The 19,262-nt window shown below is 38.7% G+C and overlaps 1 protein-coding gene across 1 annotated transcript in view; it reads left to right on the top strand.

Annotated features, from left to right (window-relative positions):
- Positions 1 to 19,262, top strand: part of dlg2 (discs, large homolog 2 (Drosophila)) — a 343,385-nt gene that overhangs the window by 139,250 nt on the left and 184,873 nt on the right. The window contains exons 5-7 of the mRNA XM_036594500.1: positions 798 to 887; positions 2,049 to 2,210; positions 9,931 to 9,990. Coding sequence (XP_036450393.1) covers positions 798 to 887; positions 2,049 to 2,210; positions 9,931 to 9,990 — 312 coding nt within the window. The remainder of the gene's footprint in view (positions 1 to 797; positions 888 to 2,048; positions 2,211 to 9,930; positions 9,991 to 19,262) is intronic.

Genomic DNA, 19,262 nt, shown 5'->3' with positions numbered 1-19,262 from the left:
ATTTTCATAACGTTTATTGCAGCTGCATAACTTTCTACAAGTTGTCATTACAATAAAGAGAATATAATACTCATGTGAGCTAAAGTTAGCAAGATAGTTACTTCAAAATAGCTTCTTTTCTCTGGTTGAAATGGTAAAAACATTGTCTTTCGCATCCATTTTGTACTGAGTAAAAGTTTTTCCTTTTTTAAAAATTTGTTCAGTGACTGAAGTAACAGTAACACTAAAGCTAGTTCGCTTGTATTCATTAGCCAATATTTGCAGTGAGAAGACACTGATGAACAAAAACTTGAAAATGATATAAAATTATGAATTTTCTCAAACTGTTGAGGCTGAGGGGTACAGTACTGCACTGTGGAACACTGAATAACACAACAAATAAAAAATTAAAAATTAAATTAATTTTTGTAATATTAATAACAGAATAATAAGCTCACAGTTTAAGGTTAATATGACAATCTTCACATGCTTATTTTTTGTGTCGTCCTGCGTAGATTAGTGATGTTTTTGTTGCTTTAGTTGTAACTCTGTGGCCTTCTGGGCTGAGCTTTCATAATAGACTGGCCTGTTACTGTGTGGGCTTTGCGAAATTTGTCATATAGTGTGTATGTATAATTAATGTGTGTGTCAATACGCCATAAACTCTGGCTGGTCACAAATTGAAGCTTCTTCCCTTGTGTTTGTGTGATATCTGTATCTGGTTCATGTTGTTTTTGATTAGTTTGTGCGATATATGACCGTCTGGAGTTGGACATTTATGGTTGGACTCCTATGTGTGTGTATGTGTGTATTTACAGAACAGGCCTCCGGCGGTTCAGGGCACCCAACAGCAGACCCACTCTCCGGCCTGTATGAACCCCAACCCTGCTCTGATGAGCTCGCCCTGGGTGAGATAGAGTCGGCGTCCCCGTCGCTTCAGAAAACTCCCTTACTTCATTCATCCGCCACACTACAGAGCCCGCCTCATGCATATAGTGCGCTTTTTTGCCCACCTCTTGCATACTGCACTCTTTTTTTTCTTCATACTGCTTCTGTTATTCTTCTATATAACTAGAGCGTGGATGACACTGAGGCAGCTCTTCTCAATCACATCCCTTAGCAGCATCGGCTCGCTTGGATCCACGTGCATGACCGGTCATTTTGAGGGCAGAAGGAGAGGCAAAAAGGGGCCTCCCTGTCTCAGGGGAAGATGGGATACACATTAGAGGGACTGCACTCGCTCCCATCACTATGTCAGTGATATAAGAAAACCTCATAACGCCTTTTTTTAGACTTGTATTTTTTGGAAACGAGTAGGCTTGTCATAGCAAACAGGCTACCTGAAAATTTGAAAAGCGATGTGAATGTTAAGTGACAGTTCATCATTTTACATTATTTTCCATGTAGTTATTGAATAACAAGCCTTAGGATGTATATATTTATTAAATAAAAAACAATGTGAACTTTATTTGCTTTATTCAGATGTTTACATCATATGTGTGTAATTATGTGTATAAAGTATGACATCAGCATGATTATTGGCAAAAGAAATGCAACATTGCGTAAACGTTATATTGTGTATATTCGGCTCATGTAAATAAAAGTAAATTCACTTTTTAAGTAGATTTTCTTTTTCGGTGTGCCAAGGAGCTTAAGGTGTATTTTATTTTTTTTCTTTCTCCTATAGAGTTACCATTTCGGCAAAAATATGGGGTTTTCTTACAACAGCAACACAAACATTTTTGCCTTCATCGCAGTGCTGTTGCACTCCCAGACGTTTCTCTCAGTCTGCATTTTATCGTTATTTTTGCTTGTATGCCACTCCCATCAACCTCTTTGGTTTCAGAGCCATGTGTCTAGTGCGGAAGCTTTGTATGAAACACAAAGACGTCCAGACTTACATGCATATTCAGGCCCACGTGATAGCTTACACATCATGGGTGTCAGTTGGTGTGTTCAGCAGTTTTTGGATGTCTCTTTGCATCAATCTGATTGGCCTGTTTGTTTGTTTTTTTAACCCCTCCCCCTGCATCTCATCCTCCTCCTCTTCCTCTTCCTCCTTGCCACAGTACCGCTATCAGGATGACGAGTCGCCGCCTCCTGAGCATGGCTTCCCTCGGCTGACCAATGAGGTGCGAGCGCCTGAGCTGGTGCATGTGTCAGAGAAGAACCTGTCGGAGATCGAGAATGTGCACGGCTACGTCTCTCATTCACACATCTCACCACTCAAGGTCAGTTATTTCTTCACCAGCCACACCATGAGAGACTGCTGCCATGGTCTTTCTCTCTCTCTCTTTATTACTTTTCCTCTTTGTTTCTTTCACGTCGTCTCGACCCACTCGTCTTGTCTGTCACTTTGTCCCCTCTTCCTTTACCACGTCTCTTTCATTCATTCTATCCCTCAGCCACGCTCATGCAAACGTCATTATGAAGGGACTAAAGTTCAGGGAAAGGGCTTCAGCACCACATGCAGTACAGTTCAAAAGTTTAAAACAATTTGCTAATTATCTGGACAGCATTTATTTGCCAACACTTATCATTCAATAATAAATATGAATGCAAGCAGGTAGGGTAACAGAAGCATTCCTTCATAGCAGTCCAGTACACTGTTGAAAAATAAAGGTTCCTAAAGGATTCTTGGCCTGGGTGTAAGATTCTAGGAAAAATATTGAATTGGTGTTGAACCTGTACATTACGTGGAGGTTCTTTCAACTTTAAGAAGGTTTTTCACCCTCACATCTCTTTTAGGAAATTTCATAGAATCAACTATTGAAAAGTTCTTTAGAGTGGTACATCTGTAGCATCGCTCCAAAGACCCCTTTTTGGCACCTTTATTTTTAAAGGGGTGTTCTCATCTAAAACTAGCATTAACTATGTTATTTGTCATTGTAATATTCACTAGCGCAGCATTTCTTCCCTCAGCCTCAACCATTTGATAAAATTTACAATTTTATATGCTTTTTGTTCTCTGACTACAGTAGCCAGAATACATTGCAAAATACAGGCGTGATATTTGACATTAGTTATCTGGCTTCCCTTTGCAGCTTGCAGGAGAGAGAACCGAGAATATTTTAACCAGCCCACATTTTATCTGCTCCGAAGCTGTTATAGTTTTCTAAAGGTTCTTTCCACCTTCAAGATGCATCATCAGAAGGGGGTATTCCTACTCCTCAAACTGGAAAATCTCACTCTTGGGACTATTATAGCACCACTGTAGGAGGCAAGTAGGCATGTGTACAACAGATGTAGCAAATACAGCATGTAATTAATGTATACCTCAGTAAGTTAAATCAGTTGTGCTAGGGGTGGAATGTAATCACAAATCATATAAAAACCTTGTAACTTTTTATTTTTAAACATAATGTGAAAATGCCATTTGTATTGTGATCTTATGTTGAATGGACAAATAGAAATGGTCCTAAATTATATGGAGTAAGATCACTTATATAAACATACATCAAAGTTAAGGACATTTCTTTCTTTTTTCTTTTAATTTATCATTTTAGAGACAGGTGATTTTGCTGCAATAGTGATGAAATCTATACAATAGTTGAAGTGCATGAAAGAGAAAAGGAACCAAACCTGTGTTCCTCTATCTTACAAGATATGCCTGGACAAAAATGTTTAGTTTTATGTATTGTAACTTTGTATGGTGTTTGCATTGGCTGCCCAGATAACAGCTGAATAATTTAATTGGCTGACCAAAAACCTTTGCACAGTACTGCATTTTCCACTAGTCAACACACTGTTGGTTGGAAATTACATGCTTTAGAGTTACTTCACACCAAGTTATCCAGTGTCTTTCCAATCAGAGGAGTACTTTACAAGCACTTGTAGCCCAGAATGTAAAATATGCAGTATGTTTATCACACTCGTCATTTAAAGAGATAAATAGGTGGAACATGAACACTGCAGTGCAGCTGTCATGAAGCATTAGGTCCACTGACTCCCTTCTCTGTGCTTTGAGAAAAACACCTGGCCTTGCAGATGGTGCCTGCAGTGGCCTGCAGGTGGAGCACAGCAGCCAGATATGTCAGCTACATCACTGCTGCTGTGCCATCCTACTCAGCACGCCTGAGGGCCCTGGAGGTTTTGAGATTTAGGCAGCTATGTGAGACTAAATACAGTTAATTTGGATAGTCAGTGTGTGAAAAGCTGGTGATGAGGAGCTACCTTTGTGTTTAACCTGTTGCAATGTGTCTTGCCAACACTAGATGGCAGTCAGCCTACAGGCTACATATAATGTGTACTCATAATCTGTTGAGCTTTGCATTAACCAGGCTTTAAACAGTGCTTGCCCTTATGAATATTATGGAGAAGACAGTGATATCAGTTTATAATCATTGTCTTTGCAGCATAAATAAAAAGTCATGGAGGCAATATAAAGATAGTGTATCATGGTATAATAGTATAACTTTTTTATATACTATTCTGCTATTAATTGACACTCACACTGTATTTTAGAGAGAGTGTTGTAAAAAGTGTTGTAAGGCCGCTGATTCATGTTTCAAACATGCAGTCTGTTTGGATAGTTGGTGCCTGAATGCATGGCAGTAAAGGGCTATTTCAATGAGTTTATTCTGTTCAGTTTGAAAAACTGCAGACCATAGAATCACCTTTGCCCTGTTTTACAAACTGTGGCTATGACTCGGCTATAATTCGATATTACCCAGCTCGAGAGATAGTTCTTGTACTGGAGAACTGTCTCTTTTTTACTTTATCTTAAAACTGTACAAAAGCAATACACTATATATGTTGTGAGGTTAAGTATCTCACTATACAGACAATCCTTCATTTAATTAATTTCTGCTCAAAACAGCCATTAAGTACAAGTTATTTATTATTTAGAAGATACATCTAAGTAGATTAAGATAATCCCCTTCAATAAGAAATGAGAAGAGGAGATTACAGAACTGGTGTTTAAAAAGGCTTTTGAAATTTATAGAGAAAAAGAGGCTCCTACACCGGTAGACCACCAAACTGATCACCATTAGATAAACAGTACTTAAAGTTTTCATATTTGACAGATAATGAAAGAAAATCAAGCTCAACTCTTGCTTCAGATCTGAAAAAAATCCACAAGTGTTTCTGTCCATCCTTCCATTCAACACTGTAGGTCTGAAAGGATGTTTAGCTATCAAGAAAGTGTTACAGACAAAAGGAAATAACCAAAAAAAGAAGAACATTTGCCAACCAAACAAATAAGCTTCTGGTGTTCTCAGGACAACCTACTGGCCACTCCAGAGTCAAGATTACTTTGAACATGAGAAGTATAAAATGCCACCAACTTCTAAGACTGAACTTTGTGGCAGATTGCTAAAAACCTAAAAGCAAGGAATGAAAGCTGTAATTAATACAAAGGGTGGACACACTTAATACTGATTTTTTTTTAAATTACATTCAGTTATTGAGGCTTTTGTGTCATGTTCTTTTAATATGGTTCCTGCTTTTGTTTGATGCTGAAAATGAACAATTTGTACTTATTGGTTGTTGAAACAAGAAATTAAATAAATATAAAAATATATAATTTTAATGTTTTTTTAAGACTTTAGTTGCCTATGTTAATGCTTTGGTTTCAAAGCCCACCAGCAGCTATGCAAACGCCAAACTGGAATGCTTGTGTCAATTCTGGTTGCTTTAAATAAATTAACACCGATGAACACTGACACTTAAAGGGAATAGAAGTGTTTTGGAGAGAGGTGCTGTGGTGATCTCTGGCCCTATGAGAAAAGACCCTTGATTTGTTTTGTGCAAATTTTTATGAGTTCCAAGCTTCACGGCACACTCAGCACTCTCCATATCTACTTTTCACAACTTTCCATGACTAATCAGCCAACACTTCAGGCACTCAACTCATTCAATCATTTTATGATGAGAGAAGCCGTTTTATTTTGCGATGCCGTTCCTGTGCTAGCGCAGTCTATCTTAGAGATGGAATTTCGTCTAATAAACTCTCATTTGTCTTTGCATAGGTCTTGAGCTTTTTAAAAACTTCCAGTAGAGCTGCTCATTAAGATTCCTTCACTTGCTGGATGGCATACCCTTTGTACAAAAGCACTGCTTTAAACACATTAGTTAGATATTTTTGATGCTTGAACTGTACTAATAAAGCATGCTAACATAGGCCTGCAAATTGCAGTAGAGTACAACTAGAAATACAAGAAAATCAGTCATTGAAGACTCCATTAATTCTCAGGGTGCTTTCACACCTACTTTGTTTGGTGCAGGCATTATTCTTTACTTTGTTTTGACAGGTGTGAACACTCCATACGTGGGTGCACACTAAACAACTGAACCATGGTCCACCAAAACTCGCTGGTCTTGGTTTGCTTCCAAGTGAACCATAGTTCAATTCGCTGTTGGTGGAAATGTGTTTTTTGCCATGGTCCACACCAAACAAGGAATACAACATTAGAGCTTGCATTTCTTAGTACTCAACAGCACCATACTGTCCCAGTAATCTGCCTGTTTTAACATTTGACTTGTTATAGACACTCATATTGTTTTTGCCACACAGTCTGCTGCTAATAATTCTTCATGAACAGTAGTGAAGCATTTGATTTTGTCACATAGTCAGCAGAAAATATCTAAACTCCTTACATGGCCAGGGCCCGCCGGCAGGCCCAAAGCTTTATTACGCACTTCTGTTACCTGTAACGGTGGCAGACGGAAATAGGCGTCGCAGACGAGGCTACAGTTAAGATCTTTAATAACAATAGGATGATCTAAAATCACAGTCGAGAAGCCAGAGCAAAAAGTCAAAAACCAGATATCCACAACAAGACAAAAGCGCAAGGCAAAAATCAAGGTCAGAACAGAAAAACAGGTCATACACGGGAGTCAATAAACAGGCGGGGAAAGAACGCTTGGTATGCTCATGCTGAGATGATACTTTGCAAATTACTAAGCTAAAGCCCGGGCTTATATACTAAACTAACAAAGACATGAAATGAGAAACAGGTGTGTGTGATTAGAAGTCCGATGAAGATGATCACTGATAGGTTGGTTTGTTGGAGTCGTGAGTCATGTAAGGCACCGTGGAGTTCTGGGAACTGTAGTCTAAGGCAGCAGTGTCAGCTGTAGTTCCAGCCGTGTTGGGAGGGAGAGGTGACCTGACTGAAGAATAACTCAACCAGTTTGCATTGAAGTCCATGTAGCTACTGAATAATAAGCCTTAGTGTGTAATAAGCCTGGGATTCTAAAGGGTAAAGTGGTTGGACCAGGCAGCAGAAACCTAATTGCTTAAACTGACACGTCATTAAACTAGTCAATCATAAAGATGTAAAATGTCTTTTTATTTCTTTGATTGTAATACATCCAGACATTAAATGTCTCTATTTCAATGCAATTTATAATGAGTAGGATTATACATTTCATCATGACTAAGTTCCTGAAAAAATAGGATGATTCTGGCACTAATGGAGGCAAATGTCAAACAGAGGGCTTTTTACAGTGTCAAATTCCTGAGAAATCAACGAACACCACGGTGTGTGATTTGGTACCCATTGGTAGCTGTTGCAATATGAAACCAAACCAAATAAAGAAAATCACAAAACTCAAGCTCTGGTGTGGACTTTAACAAACGAACTAGGTGTGAAAACAGCCTTGCCGCTTCCCAGAATGTTGATAGATATCATCTTTTTATGTGCATTTGCATAGGATGCTAATCTGTTGGTATTTGTTCAGTGTTTGGGAACCAGACTTCTTAATACCCAGACTCAAACTATGAGCAGATGCTCCATAACCCTGTAAACATATTGTTTGTAAATATATTACTTTAGCGCCAGTCAGGGATAATACTTAGCTTGTTATGGTATTAGCTAAGTTGGTAACTTAGCAAAATAGTTGTAAAATGACTGGATAGGTATGATAATACATCATGCAGATACTCATGGCTCATTAATATCTGTAATGTCTATGTAGTTGTTCAGTGCTGCAACATCATACATAATGTAATTACCTGCATATAGTGTCTGCTTTGTATGAGAACCATGCATACACAGCCAAAAATACTGCATAGTTATGAATTATCCAATGCGGCAAAGTTAAAGTATGGACAGTGGAAGTTAGTGATTATTACATTCAGCATGCTAGAAAGAGGCTACAGTCATGTCTGAAAACAAGATACAGGTCTAAACTTTTAACTAAGATGACACTGAGCCAGAGCAAGACCATGTTCATGTGGTCACAGTATAAAAGCCCAGCTCTGGAAAAGAGAATCATAGCAAACATTTTTGTGACTCTAATGGAAAACTATGCTCATCTGTAGACATTTCATTTAAAACAGTGCTGTAGAAACAGTAGACCTTACTGAGGCTTGACAAATTCAGCGTAGCTTCCACTGGGTTGTAGCACCCACACACCAGAAGTCCTAAGTCAGTTACCACAGTCTTTAAGGATTTCATGACCATCCCTGCTGTTAATCAAAGCTTTGCAGTGTTTGGCACTAACAGCACAACTCTGCCATTCAGGAAGAGAAACCCATAGCAACTCTGTGGGTGTCTCGAGCACCCTGCTGGGTAGCAAAGCACGTGAGATGGGTGCACCTGTGTTTACACCCTCGCTGTGTTGACACCTCCAAAACAGATAGCAGGTTTTGAAAAGCTTTTTTTGGATCATGTCACAGTCTAATTTGTGCTTGTGCCAACATCAGAAAACACATGATGATAAAACTGTCCCAGAAATATGGCGAGGCCTGGAACTTCATAGCAGTTATTGGAGCAGCTGCAACTGGACCTATCTGTAATGGTCTTGTTGAGCACTACAGCTAAAGCTGGGGTTGTGTGAGTTTTGCTCCAGTTTAAGCCATGATTCACAATCAGCTTGAGTTGGTTAGTCTGCAGATTTTTTCCCCAGCTGGAATCAACTCTTAGCACAGAAACTCAAGGTGAGTGAGGGGCACAGACCTTGATTTCTTGCCTCCTGGTTTAGTTTCAGGGCCAGTTAGAGTATATCAAACACTGGATTTTCTGGAATATGAATGTAATCGAATCTCTGAATCGATCCGATTAAAAGCCAGTGAAAATCAAGACCTCAAAAAGAACAACTACTATTTCATAATGGTACTTCATAGAATACATTTGTGGATTTAATGTTGAAGCTAATGTTAGCTAGCTACGGATCTTCCACTTCATGGCTTTGGCTGCAGAATGTGCCAACAAGTATGCTGTTTATTTCCAACTTTAGCTGATGTTGGTTTGCTAGCTAGGTAGATAAATACAAACATTTTCATTTCCCATTTCATAGCTTTATTCATAGCAGTATGTAACAAGTGCTATTTGCTTCCAACTTCAACTAATGTTAGCCAGCTGGCTAGCTGTAAACATTCTCAACGCCCACTTCATAGCTTTGCAACTAATATTTGCCAACAAATATGCTACTCACCTCTAATTCCCTCTTCAGTCTACACAGCCCATAATGGCTACAACTCCTTACCCAGAACCCCTTTTTGCCTGTTTCTTCTTTGTTGAGTCAGTGCAACAAAACAACATCAAGCTTTACTACTTCCATGTTTCTTTTGTAGCTGGTGTCTATTAATAATTGGAGAGCATGTTATTGTGCCAGCGTAGCGCTTTCCCCAGTTTTTCATCTACCATGACTCTTCAGAAACCAGCTGAAAATAGTAAGATATCTGATTTATTAGGCTTTTAGTTGTGTAGTGTATCAAAGACTTGACTAAGTCGACTTCAGTGAGTCTGTACTTGTTATCTGACTGTGTCTCATCAGGCACTCTCATAGTGAATCGCAGCTCAGGCTAGACAGACACTGTGTGAACACACTCACGCTCACTCACTCATCCATCTAAACCCTTAAACCTCCTCGCTATTGCTCTCTCTCTCTCTTTGCCGTGGCTCATGCAGTGTGACTGCGTTCTCATTCCTCTCTTCTTTGGCCAGTTCTACTTGCTAGTGATTCTTTTTGTTTTTTTGTTTGTTATTTTCTCACCTGCAGCCTGCGCTGGTTACCCGGTTTGATCTTACATACCCGGGGGTGACCGCCGCAAACTACCTGGCAAGTTTACCATTTTATTTTAAATGTCTTTTTATTTTTTTTGTGGATTTTTGTTCGTTGCTCGTGTCTCCAGAGAAGCATTTCATAATGTGTTCATGTTGATGTTTTGGTGTTGTGGTCCCATTTGCATGGAATTCTTCAGAGGGTTCCTGATGGCAAGATATCGGGGGGGTCTCTGGAGACCCTTTTTACCCTTTTGAAGAAGCTCATTTGTGTTTTACAGTAATTTCTACATTCAGAATTTGGTTGAAAGAAATCAAACCTGCTCATACACTAATATCCTTGTGATTCTTTCTTTCTTTTTTTCTTATATTTGTGATATTGCTGATGTTCGGTTATTTGCTTGGTGTATTTGATGTATGTATCGCCTTTATGTCCTTATTAGGTCTTTTACCTTTCCACAAGAGTGGATTTCATTTGTTGCATACACTTTAAACTGGATGATAATTATTTAAATGGTATGATACTAAGGTGCAAAAGCAGCTTTTGTAAGTTGTCTTAAGTGCATTATTAAAGTATGTTTTATGTCATGTTAGTTTAAGTAGGATGATAATAAGCAGGGGAGCCACAAGCCCACTTTTAGAGGGGCTTTAGTCCCCCCTTCCCAAATCAATGTGCATTACTAGTTAAAATCTTCTATAGTTTATTCTCATTTATTCTTCATTATTCAACCGTACCATCGCATTTCCAAATTCACAATATACTGTGACAGCAGGGTGTGACAGGGGGGAATGCTCTGATGCTCCCTCTGCTGTGCTACCAGAGATTTACAAATGTAACGTGAAAAGTGGAACCCCCGCTTCAGCCAGTCCTATCAGACCTTTTAGGTTGTAAGCCAATCATATGAGACCCGTAAGTTGTACGCTAGTAACGCAAGTCGGCAGTCGCTGAAGTTGTGACAGGATCTTGGCTAAAAGCTCTAAAATAAACATTAGACCCTTTTCAAAATCTATAATATACCCAATGAAACAGTAAGTAGTTACAGAGTGAGGATACCCACCTGCAATATGGATTTGTGGCAAATTATAGTCAGAATAGCTGGCTGTCGAGTTTTTACTTGGTTGCTTGTTAGCTATCTAACTTTGAGTGTAAATGAGACTAAGAAAAGGAGTTAAGCTAACACTAGCATTAGCCAGCTGACAAGCCAACTAGTTTAAATATCTGTAGAAATTTTACTTCATAGTCAGAGTGTGAACAAGTGACAGAGATAGAAATAATGTTGCTGACAGCTCTTTATATATTTCTATTGTTTATTTTTATATTTCTTCTCAGTATTTGGAAACAGTGACACCAGCAATTACCATATTTCGTTGTTTACAGTAAGCTAATGTCAGTGAAAAGGTCATACAGTGTTGACAGTTTTTATAACACAATTTTATATCCCTCAATTCCTCAACCTCTAGGTGGAAATTAAGAGGCGGCAGCTCTGTTGAAAGCCAGTAAGATAAGAAGATTTTTACCAGTTACAACAAAAAATTTGAATTGATTGATCTCACATTATTTCCTTGAGTTTTGTATATCTTTAATAAAATTGTGTATTACTAAGCACAGGGAGAGAGAGAGAGAGAAAAAGCTAAAGGAGACTAACAGGGCTGAAGAAACAGATCTGATTGAGGTTAGTGATCAAGGAGAAAGTGAGGGAGAGTTATGTGAGCTTTCAGTTAGAATTTAATCCTGAATTTAATTGTACTTAATTGAGAAAATATAATATTTGTCACACTGACCATGAAGTTTTGTCACCTAGCTTAATTTTGTTTCACTCTTTCTGATTGCACCAACTGAGACTGAACTGATCTATAATCTGTGAATCTAAATAATATATTTAGGATTTTGCAGCTTATCTAAGATAAAAGAGATTGCAATACTTGACTTTTGCTTGTTCTGTGCCTGTTGTAAGTGGATGGATATAGTATTTAAGTCATATTAGCTCTGTCTAGTACAAGCTACAAAAAGACAGATCTACTGTGTGCCAGTTTGACCAAATAGCCATTATTTGATCATTTTTCTGGCTGTTGCTGCTCTGAAAGTTAATGATGAACAGACATTTTAGGGCCATTAAAAAATCCTCCTGGAGACCATGCCCCCAGACCCCCCAATAATAAGTTTAAATAAGTGAGACTGAATGTCTTAAATGCAGTCCTAAAGTTAGCTATATTTATTGTTGTATCCATTGTGTGAGGAGCAGAGGCAGTGTAGATCTAAAAGAAGAACTTTCATGATTTCTCTTGCATATGCTGTTTGTGTGCACTTAAGTGTGTTAGCAAAAGACAGGGCAGTATGTTGACTGGTCATCTTTCTGATGGTGTTTCAGTTTATCTCTGTGGCAGAGAGCAGTATGGTACCTCATCATTCTGTCCTCCTGTGTTCTGATTTATCCTCTCCTCTCCTATATTGTCCCACCCTGGCCTGTTCTAGCCTATCCTGTAATATCCTATCCTATCTTATCCTACCCTACCCTATTCTGTCCCAGCCTAACTTATCCTATTCTTTCCTTCCCTTTCCTTCCCTTTACTTCACTTTCCTGTCTTGTCTTGTCCTGTCCTCTCTTTCCTTTCCTTTCCTTTCCTTTCCTTTCCTTTCCTTTCTGGCATATTCTGCCCTGTCCAGTCCTTTCTTGTCCTATCCTATCCTACCCTATCCTATCCTATTACAGCCTACCCTATCCTATCCTAGTCTGGCTGATCCTACCCTGTCCTTTGTCCAGTATCCACCTACATGGTTTTTATCTGCCACTCTTTACTTCTGAATTTATAAACGAAAAAAATGCAGCTGCTCTGTCAGATTGGTCGCATTCGGACCACAACACTGTATTATTCCTACTGCTTTCAAATAGCTGATACAACACATTATAAAAGCCCAAAATGTAAATCATTCTTATACACGACAGCCAGAGTTGGCAAGACCTCAGCTCATTCTAATGCTACACACCCAAACTCTTGATTAAATCTCTATCGACTTTTTCTGCCTGTAATTGCCAGCCTTGCAGCCTCTTCGCAGCTCAGAAGGAGAGAGAGAGAAAGAGAGGGTGTTTGCGAGCTCTGCTGCTACTCTTTTATGCAGAGAGGCGGTGAGGTGAGTTAGCTGGAGCTCCATTATATTCTCCCTGAGTCATGGCTAGGCCAAGCAGTGCCATGAATCAGCAATTTTCTTATGTTCTGCTGTGCGGCCTTGAGACCCATGACTGCTTGAAAACAATGCTCTCACTGTGCTCTTTCAAAAGCAGGAGATGTGCTGAAGCAGTGGCTCACACATAACAATGTCGACCCACATGGTATTTGTCTGTCACCTTTTACTTCTGAATTTAAAAAATGGAGAATAAAAAAAGCGGCTGTGCTGTCAGATTAGTCGTCAGCCCTTCATCAGCAAGGCGCCATGAACTTTGAGGCTAATCATGTGTGTCTTAATGGCTAGAGAGCGCAGCAGGAGAGGGAGAGTGATCTTTATCAGGTGAGTCAGAGTGATTGGAGGGCCCTTGTTCTTCTGCATGCGTGTGTGTGTGTGTAGAGGTGGTTGGTGGTAGGGTTGGGTTTCAGGGTTAATGGTGATTGTTTCGTTATCTCTGCACCCTGGTGAAATAATTGCAGCAGACTCACAGCCACGTTTGAGCGCAGTGTGCATCCAGCAATCCGCTGATTGTCTGGGTGATGAGAAGTGGGCTGGAATTAGAAATCAGACGGCAAGCATCTGTAGAGGGGAGGGGAAGACTCGGCTTTCAAAGGATATATTAATGTTGTTCTTGATTATCAGTAATGACAAATCCAATTACATTTATTTGAATAATTTTTTATTTACTCACTGCCTTCTTAACACAACAGTAAAAATGTACACAATTTTCTCTTCACCCCAAAGACACTGGTGTCTGAAGTTTGCTTCTTTAGCTAATTTGGTTAATGGAACTGTATGCAAATGTTTGGGCACCTCTGCTCAAATTACCTGTTTTATTGACTGAAAATTGGTACACACTTCTGCACATTTTAGTGCACAATTACAGTTTCATGCATACATTGAAAAAATATCCCAAAGTCCCAAGTTTTCTCTGATGATTTTTCTTTTGAAAATCAACAAAACAAATAATTTGACTATTGTATACAACTGTAGCCAATGGTTAGTATTGTGCAAAATGCAACCCTAAAGTGCGCCACACTTGTCCGAAGCTGCACTGAGTTAGATTTGCTTATGCAATTTATGACGCTTTACATACTATTGATGACATGCTGATCTATAAAAAAGGCCAAAAAGTACATTGGATAGCTAATATCATTATTAGCAACCTTTTAGCCTAAATATTTGCTGTACTTTAGGTCATCTTTATAGATGACAGTATGTCATACTGTCAACATGTGATGATTTAGGCATGTTGCTTGCACAAAGCTATCTGGTATAAACATGCCTAATTTATTAACATTAACCTTGTAGTTCCAGTGCAAAACTAAAGAAGCAAACATCAAACACCAAACATGTCTTAACTGATTGACTATATTTTAGGATGTGGGCAAAATTGTGTAAAGCCTTTCAGTAGATTAAAAAAATCTGTTACGTTTGCTTGTGTTTTGTTTTTGTTTTTTTTAAGCCTATAATGCAGTATGTGGAGTAATGGTTCTGTGTCATTGGGACTGGGGGGAGAAGTTTATATCCAGCCCAAGCAGACAGAGGCTTTATTATATTAAAGCATGTAATACCAGGTAGAGCAGTTTCGGTTTGTCCCATTAGCATACTAATTGTTTTTTGCTCTTCCCATTTTTTGGCAGTTAGACTGAATCTGCTTAGTGTGGCCCTGTGGCCTGAGCTTAATAAATGTGCCCTGCAGGTCTCCAATAACACTCAGCTCATTACTTCTTGAGAAGACTCCCTGAAAGAGCTTTAGGAGTCACGTCAAAGTAAAGAGAGTACTGGAAATAAAGTATGTAGCCAGTTTTTTTTCTGAAGCATAATCTTAGGATGCAAGAATCTAATATGACTGAACGCCGTTGTGTATGTCTAAACATGAAAAAGCCCTGCATAAAGCACTCTTTATATATTTCATCAAAGCTGTGTGAACAAGCCTCGTCTGTTGGTATATTACACTTGAGGGCAAAGACACAGAGATGAATTACTCCTGTATAAGACTATAATTTCTAACCTGCAGACTAACACATACTGTACTGTGCAAAGTCAGATAACGCTCTTCACCTTCTCAATTTCCAGACAAAATAATCTTACAAGTTATTATATTTCTGAAGATAGTTCTGAGGAGGTTAGATAAAAGCTAATCCACTTGCATAAGGAAGAGGGAAGTCAAAGGAAAATATTTTACATAAGCAGGAGTTTCCAAAACTGGAGAGAAAATGAGACCCCTGACAAAACCTGGTAGGCCACCAAAGCTGTCGCCATAAGATAAACAATACTTACAATGATTGAACAAAGAAGCTTCTGGTGTTCTCAGAACAATGGGCTGGCCACCTCACAGTCCAGCCCTCAACATCATTGAATGTTTTTGTGGCTATTTGGATCATAAGAAACAGAAAATGTTGTTTGTACTTTGCTTTGCTGCAGTAACTCTAGCTGCAACCAACTTCAAAGACAAAAACTGTAATAAAGGCAAAGGTTGGACACACTATAAATAAAAAAAGATATATAGCAGTTATGTGTAATTTTCTGTTAAATATGTTTTATGTTTTTTTTACTGAGACTCAAAAATTATATTTAAAAAGTTAAAAAGTACAGAAAAATTAAAGAAATGTTGTATTTAATAGCTGTTTTGTCTGTAATTTAAAGAAATGAAGGGTGGTGTCTGACTTTTGCACAATACCATACATACATAGATTCATACAGTTGCATAGGTTATACAGTGAAAAACACTTTGATTAAAATATAGGTTAATATAGGTATATGGCAACAAAGAAGGAAAATTAAGAACAGCTGTCTAATTGTAGAATTCATACCATCAGGATTTGTGAGGTTTATTGAAACATGTGACCATTTCATCATGTTGTCTGATAAACAGTTAATAGTTAAAAAAATAGTTAATAGTTGCGACTGTACTTTGATTACAAATGTTTTCACATTTCAGTGGCAGAAAAGATATAACAGCTCTCACTCAGACGCCATCATATCGGTGGATGCCGTCAGCATTCAGGCTCGAAGGAAAGTCACAGTTCAGCACTCCATTATCTTTATCTGCAGTGAGGCCAATTGAAATGTGCTTCGCAAACACAAACAGTTCTGGCTTCTTCACGCTTCTGCGACAGCTAGGCGTGTTTCTTTTGCAAACTCAGTGTCAGTGGTGAAAAGAGAACGGCAGTGGGCTAAGGTGAGAAGCGTTTGAAAAGATTCCACTCACAGATTGATGGCTGTTGCCATAGTAATGGTGTTAACCGGTGCCGCGTCTTTTGGATTGGATGCACACGGGTGAGCAGAGAAAGACTTCGCCCGTCATTCTTTCTCCAGAGCAGAGGTTTTGATCCCAGCTTTTAGAGAAGGCGCCTCCGTCTCCCGTCAGGGTCGTTCTCTGCACTCTTCCAAGAAAAGCAAGAACATTTACCTCTTACTGCTGTCCCTGATACTACTGAATTACCTTTCATTACTCACATTAATAGCACACATTAACACAACTGAAAGCACAACGTTTGTTAAGTGTAATTATGAACGGAAAGATCATAAGATAAAAACAACTTCTCTTTTTATCTCCCTTCCTTTTCTCTTTTTCTTTCTTTCTGTCTTTCTCTTCCTTTGTTTCTCTATCTATCTATCTATCTATCTATCCATATGTCTATCTATACCTCTCTTTTTCTCTATACCTTATTTCATTCTTTCTTCCCGTCCTTTCTCCTTTTTACATTTTCTTTTTTGTTTGCTTTTCCTCTTTTTAAATATCTATTCTTTCTATCCTCAAGGTATTTATACCTCCCTCCCTCTCTCTTTCTTGTAAGTCCTCCTTTTTTTCTTTATCCCTATTTTCTCATGGACTTTTTTCTTTCATTTCTCCTATTGTCTTTTTTATTTCTTTTCTATGTTTTCTATTTGTTATTCTGTCTATCCTTAGTGTTTGCTGCATCTTTGTACTCTCACTCTCTCTTTGCCCACCGCCCCGTCCCTCTCTCTTTCTCTGTGATCACACAGCAGATGCTGAGAAGGTCACAGCCGACAGAAGTAGGCACAGTGACGCGGCCTGAATACAAACTAAAGGACTTTGCACTTCCTTAATCTTGAAGAGAACATAATCTTAACCTGATCATGTCCTAGATTTTTGTGGCAAGGATGAACTACACTTTGCGTCCTAAAGTTTGTGGACACCTGTTCATCCAACGTTTCTATATAGTTTGTCTCCCTTTTCTGCAGTATAGGCTTTACACTAGATGTACGTGTGACGTTGCTATGAGTATTTGATTGCATTCAGCCACAAGAGCATTAGTGAGGTCAGGTACTAGTGTTGGATGATTAGTTCTGGATCAGAAACCCTTTTTCAGCTCATCCCAAAGGTATTGGATGGTGTTTGATCAATAGGTTGTAGATTGTGATTCAACTGTTCTATAGAGAAGAACTGCAGAGTTTTACACCCAACACTTGGCATGGTGCGTGGTTATCTCAGGTTTGTATGCGGCTGCTCCACCACATGCTACACTACTTCCAGTGCTTTTCTATGCATATTACATGACTGTGTGAGCCTTAAAGTAGCTCAATCCGCTAATATCTGGATATCTTTGGATATATAATGTATCATATGATTGTAAAAATGCATAAGTTAAAGTGTAATCAAAGTGTGTTGATTGCCAGTAAATCAAGTTACTGAGAGCAGATGTGATCTGTGGTGTTGCCAAAGACAATGAAAGAAAAAACCCCAAATTTACCATTTTGCATGATGCTTACAATGATCATTCATTTGCAGATCATAAGCACTCTACATTTACTGAAACTATCTTTTTTTTATCTCCCTGTAGTGTATTCACCGACATAATAACTACCTAGCACTTCAGATTAATTTTTGATTTAAAGGAATACTCCAGTGATTTCCAAACTTAGCTCTATCTGCTGCATCTGTAGCGCATGGTCGGTGTACACAGACAATAATTTTGATGCATGTTCCTGAACAGAAAACACATGTATTGTATAAGCGAATGGGCAGCTGATTAAGCACTTGCTTGGCCACCCTTATTTATTAAATTTCCACTCAATATGTCCATTAAGTAGAAGTTACTCATTTTTCAATAGATATTTTTGAGGAGATCAGATATAAGATAATCTAAAACCCATAAACAGGACAAAGTAAAAAGAAAAGGAGTGAAAAAACAGAACTTTCCAAAACTGGTTGAAAAAATTATTTTTTGGTCCATCCTTCCACTGTGAGAAGATAACTCAATGCAATAGGTCTGAAAGGAGGTGTAGCTGTCAAGAAGCCCTCACTGAGAAAAGGAAACAAAAAAAGATAAACATGCAAATCAAGGAGACCTTAACATGTTTGAAAGGATTTGTAATTTGTGAGAAGCAGAAAATGCAGCCAACTTCTAAGGCTGAACTGTGGAGGTGTGGAAAAAATATCCCTGCAGATTTCTTCGAAAACACTGAAAGTAAATTTCTTGAAAAAATCACTGAAAAATGAATACCTTGTATAATCAACCATGGCAATCGACTGTATGCTACAGATGTGGCAGACAGAGTTTATGTTGAAAACTGCTGTAGCTTTCCTTTAATACCCTGTCTTCAGCACTATAGATAAGGAGTGTTTTCATGGCTTATTCTCTGGTTCGTTGTCACCTTTCCAGCTATTCTAAAGACTGTAAAAACAAAAACAGCACTGACGCACCAACAGTTTGTGGTCTCTAAAACGTTTAACATTGGCCATTAACTAGTTCTTACCTTTTAAAGTCTTGCATTTGCAGTCCTTGACAGCAGTTGCTTGGTAACAGGTGTGTCCTGGTGAAAGGATTTTAATAATCAAGCCCATGTACCCCTGTGCGACCTTGTTATTAGAACGTGGCCTATTTGAGTGCCCTACGGGTGTGTCTTCACCCTGCATCTCTAATGACAGTGTGTGTGAGCAGGTATGACAGGGTCGCAGTGTTCTGTCAGGGTTAGGTGATGGAGGTGTTTATATGACAGTGCACTCAGCTTTATTTTTCTGTTTCTTGAGGAGATGAAGCAGACAGACAGAGCTGAACTGTCTTTTTTTGTGCTGTTTTCCCTTTTCTTATTTTTAGGCAGATCGGTTTATCTAAACATCATGCACTGTCATAAATGTGAAAGGAAAGAAAGAAAGTTCACAGAGGTTATGTGAACATATGATAGAGCCTGGGTTA

Source organism: Colossoma macropomum, unplaced genomic scaffold, assembly GCF_904425465.1.
Source record: "Colossoma macropomum unplaced genomic scaffold, Colossoma_macropomum, whole genome shotgun sequence".
Lineage (NCBI taxonomy): Eukaryota > Metazoa > Chordata > Actinopteri > Characiformes > Serrasalmidae > Colossoma > Colossoma macropomum.
Note: the sequence above shows the minus strand (reverse complement) of the source record. Positions and strands in the feature narration are given on the sequence as shown.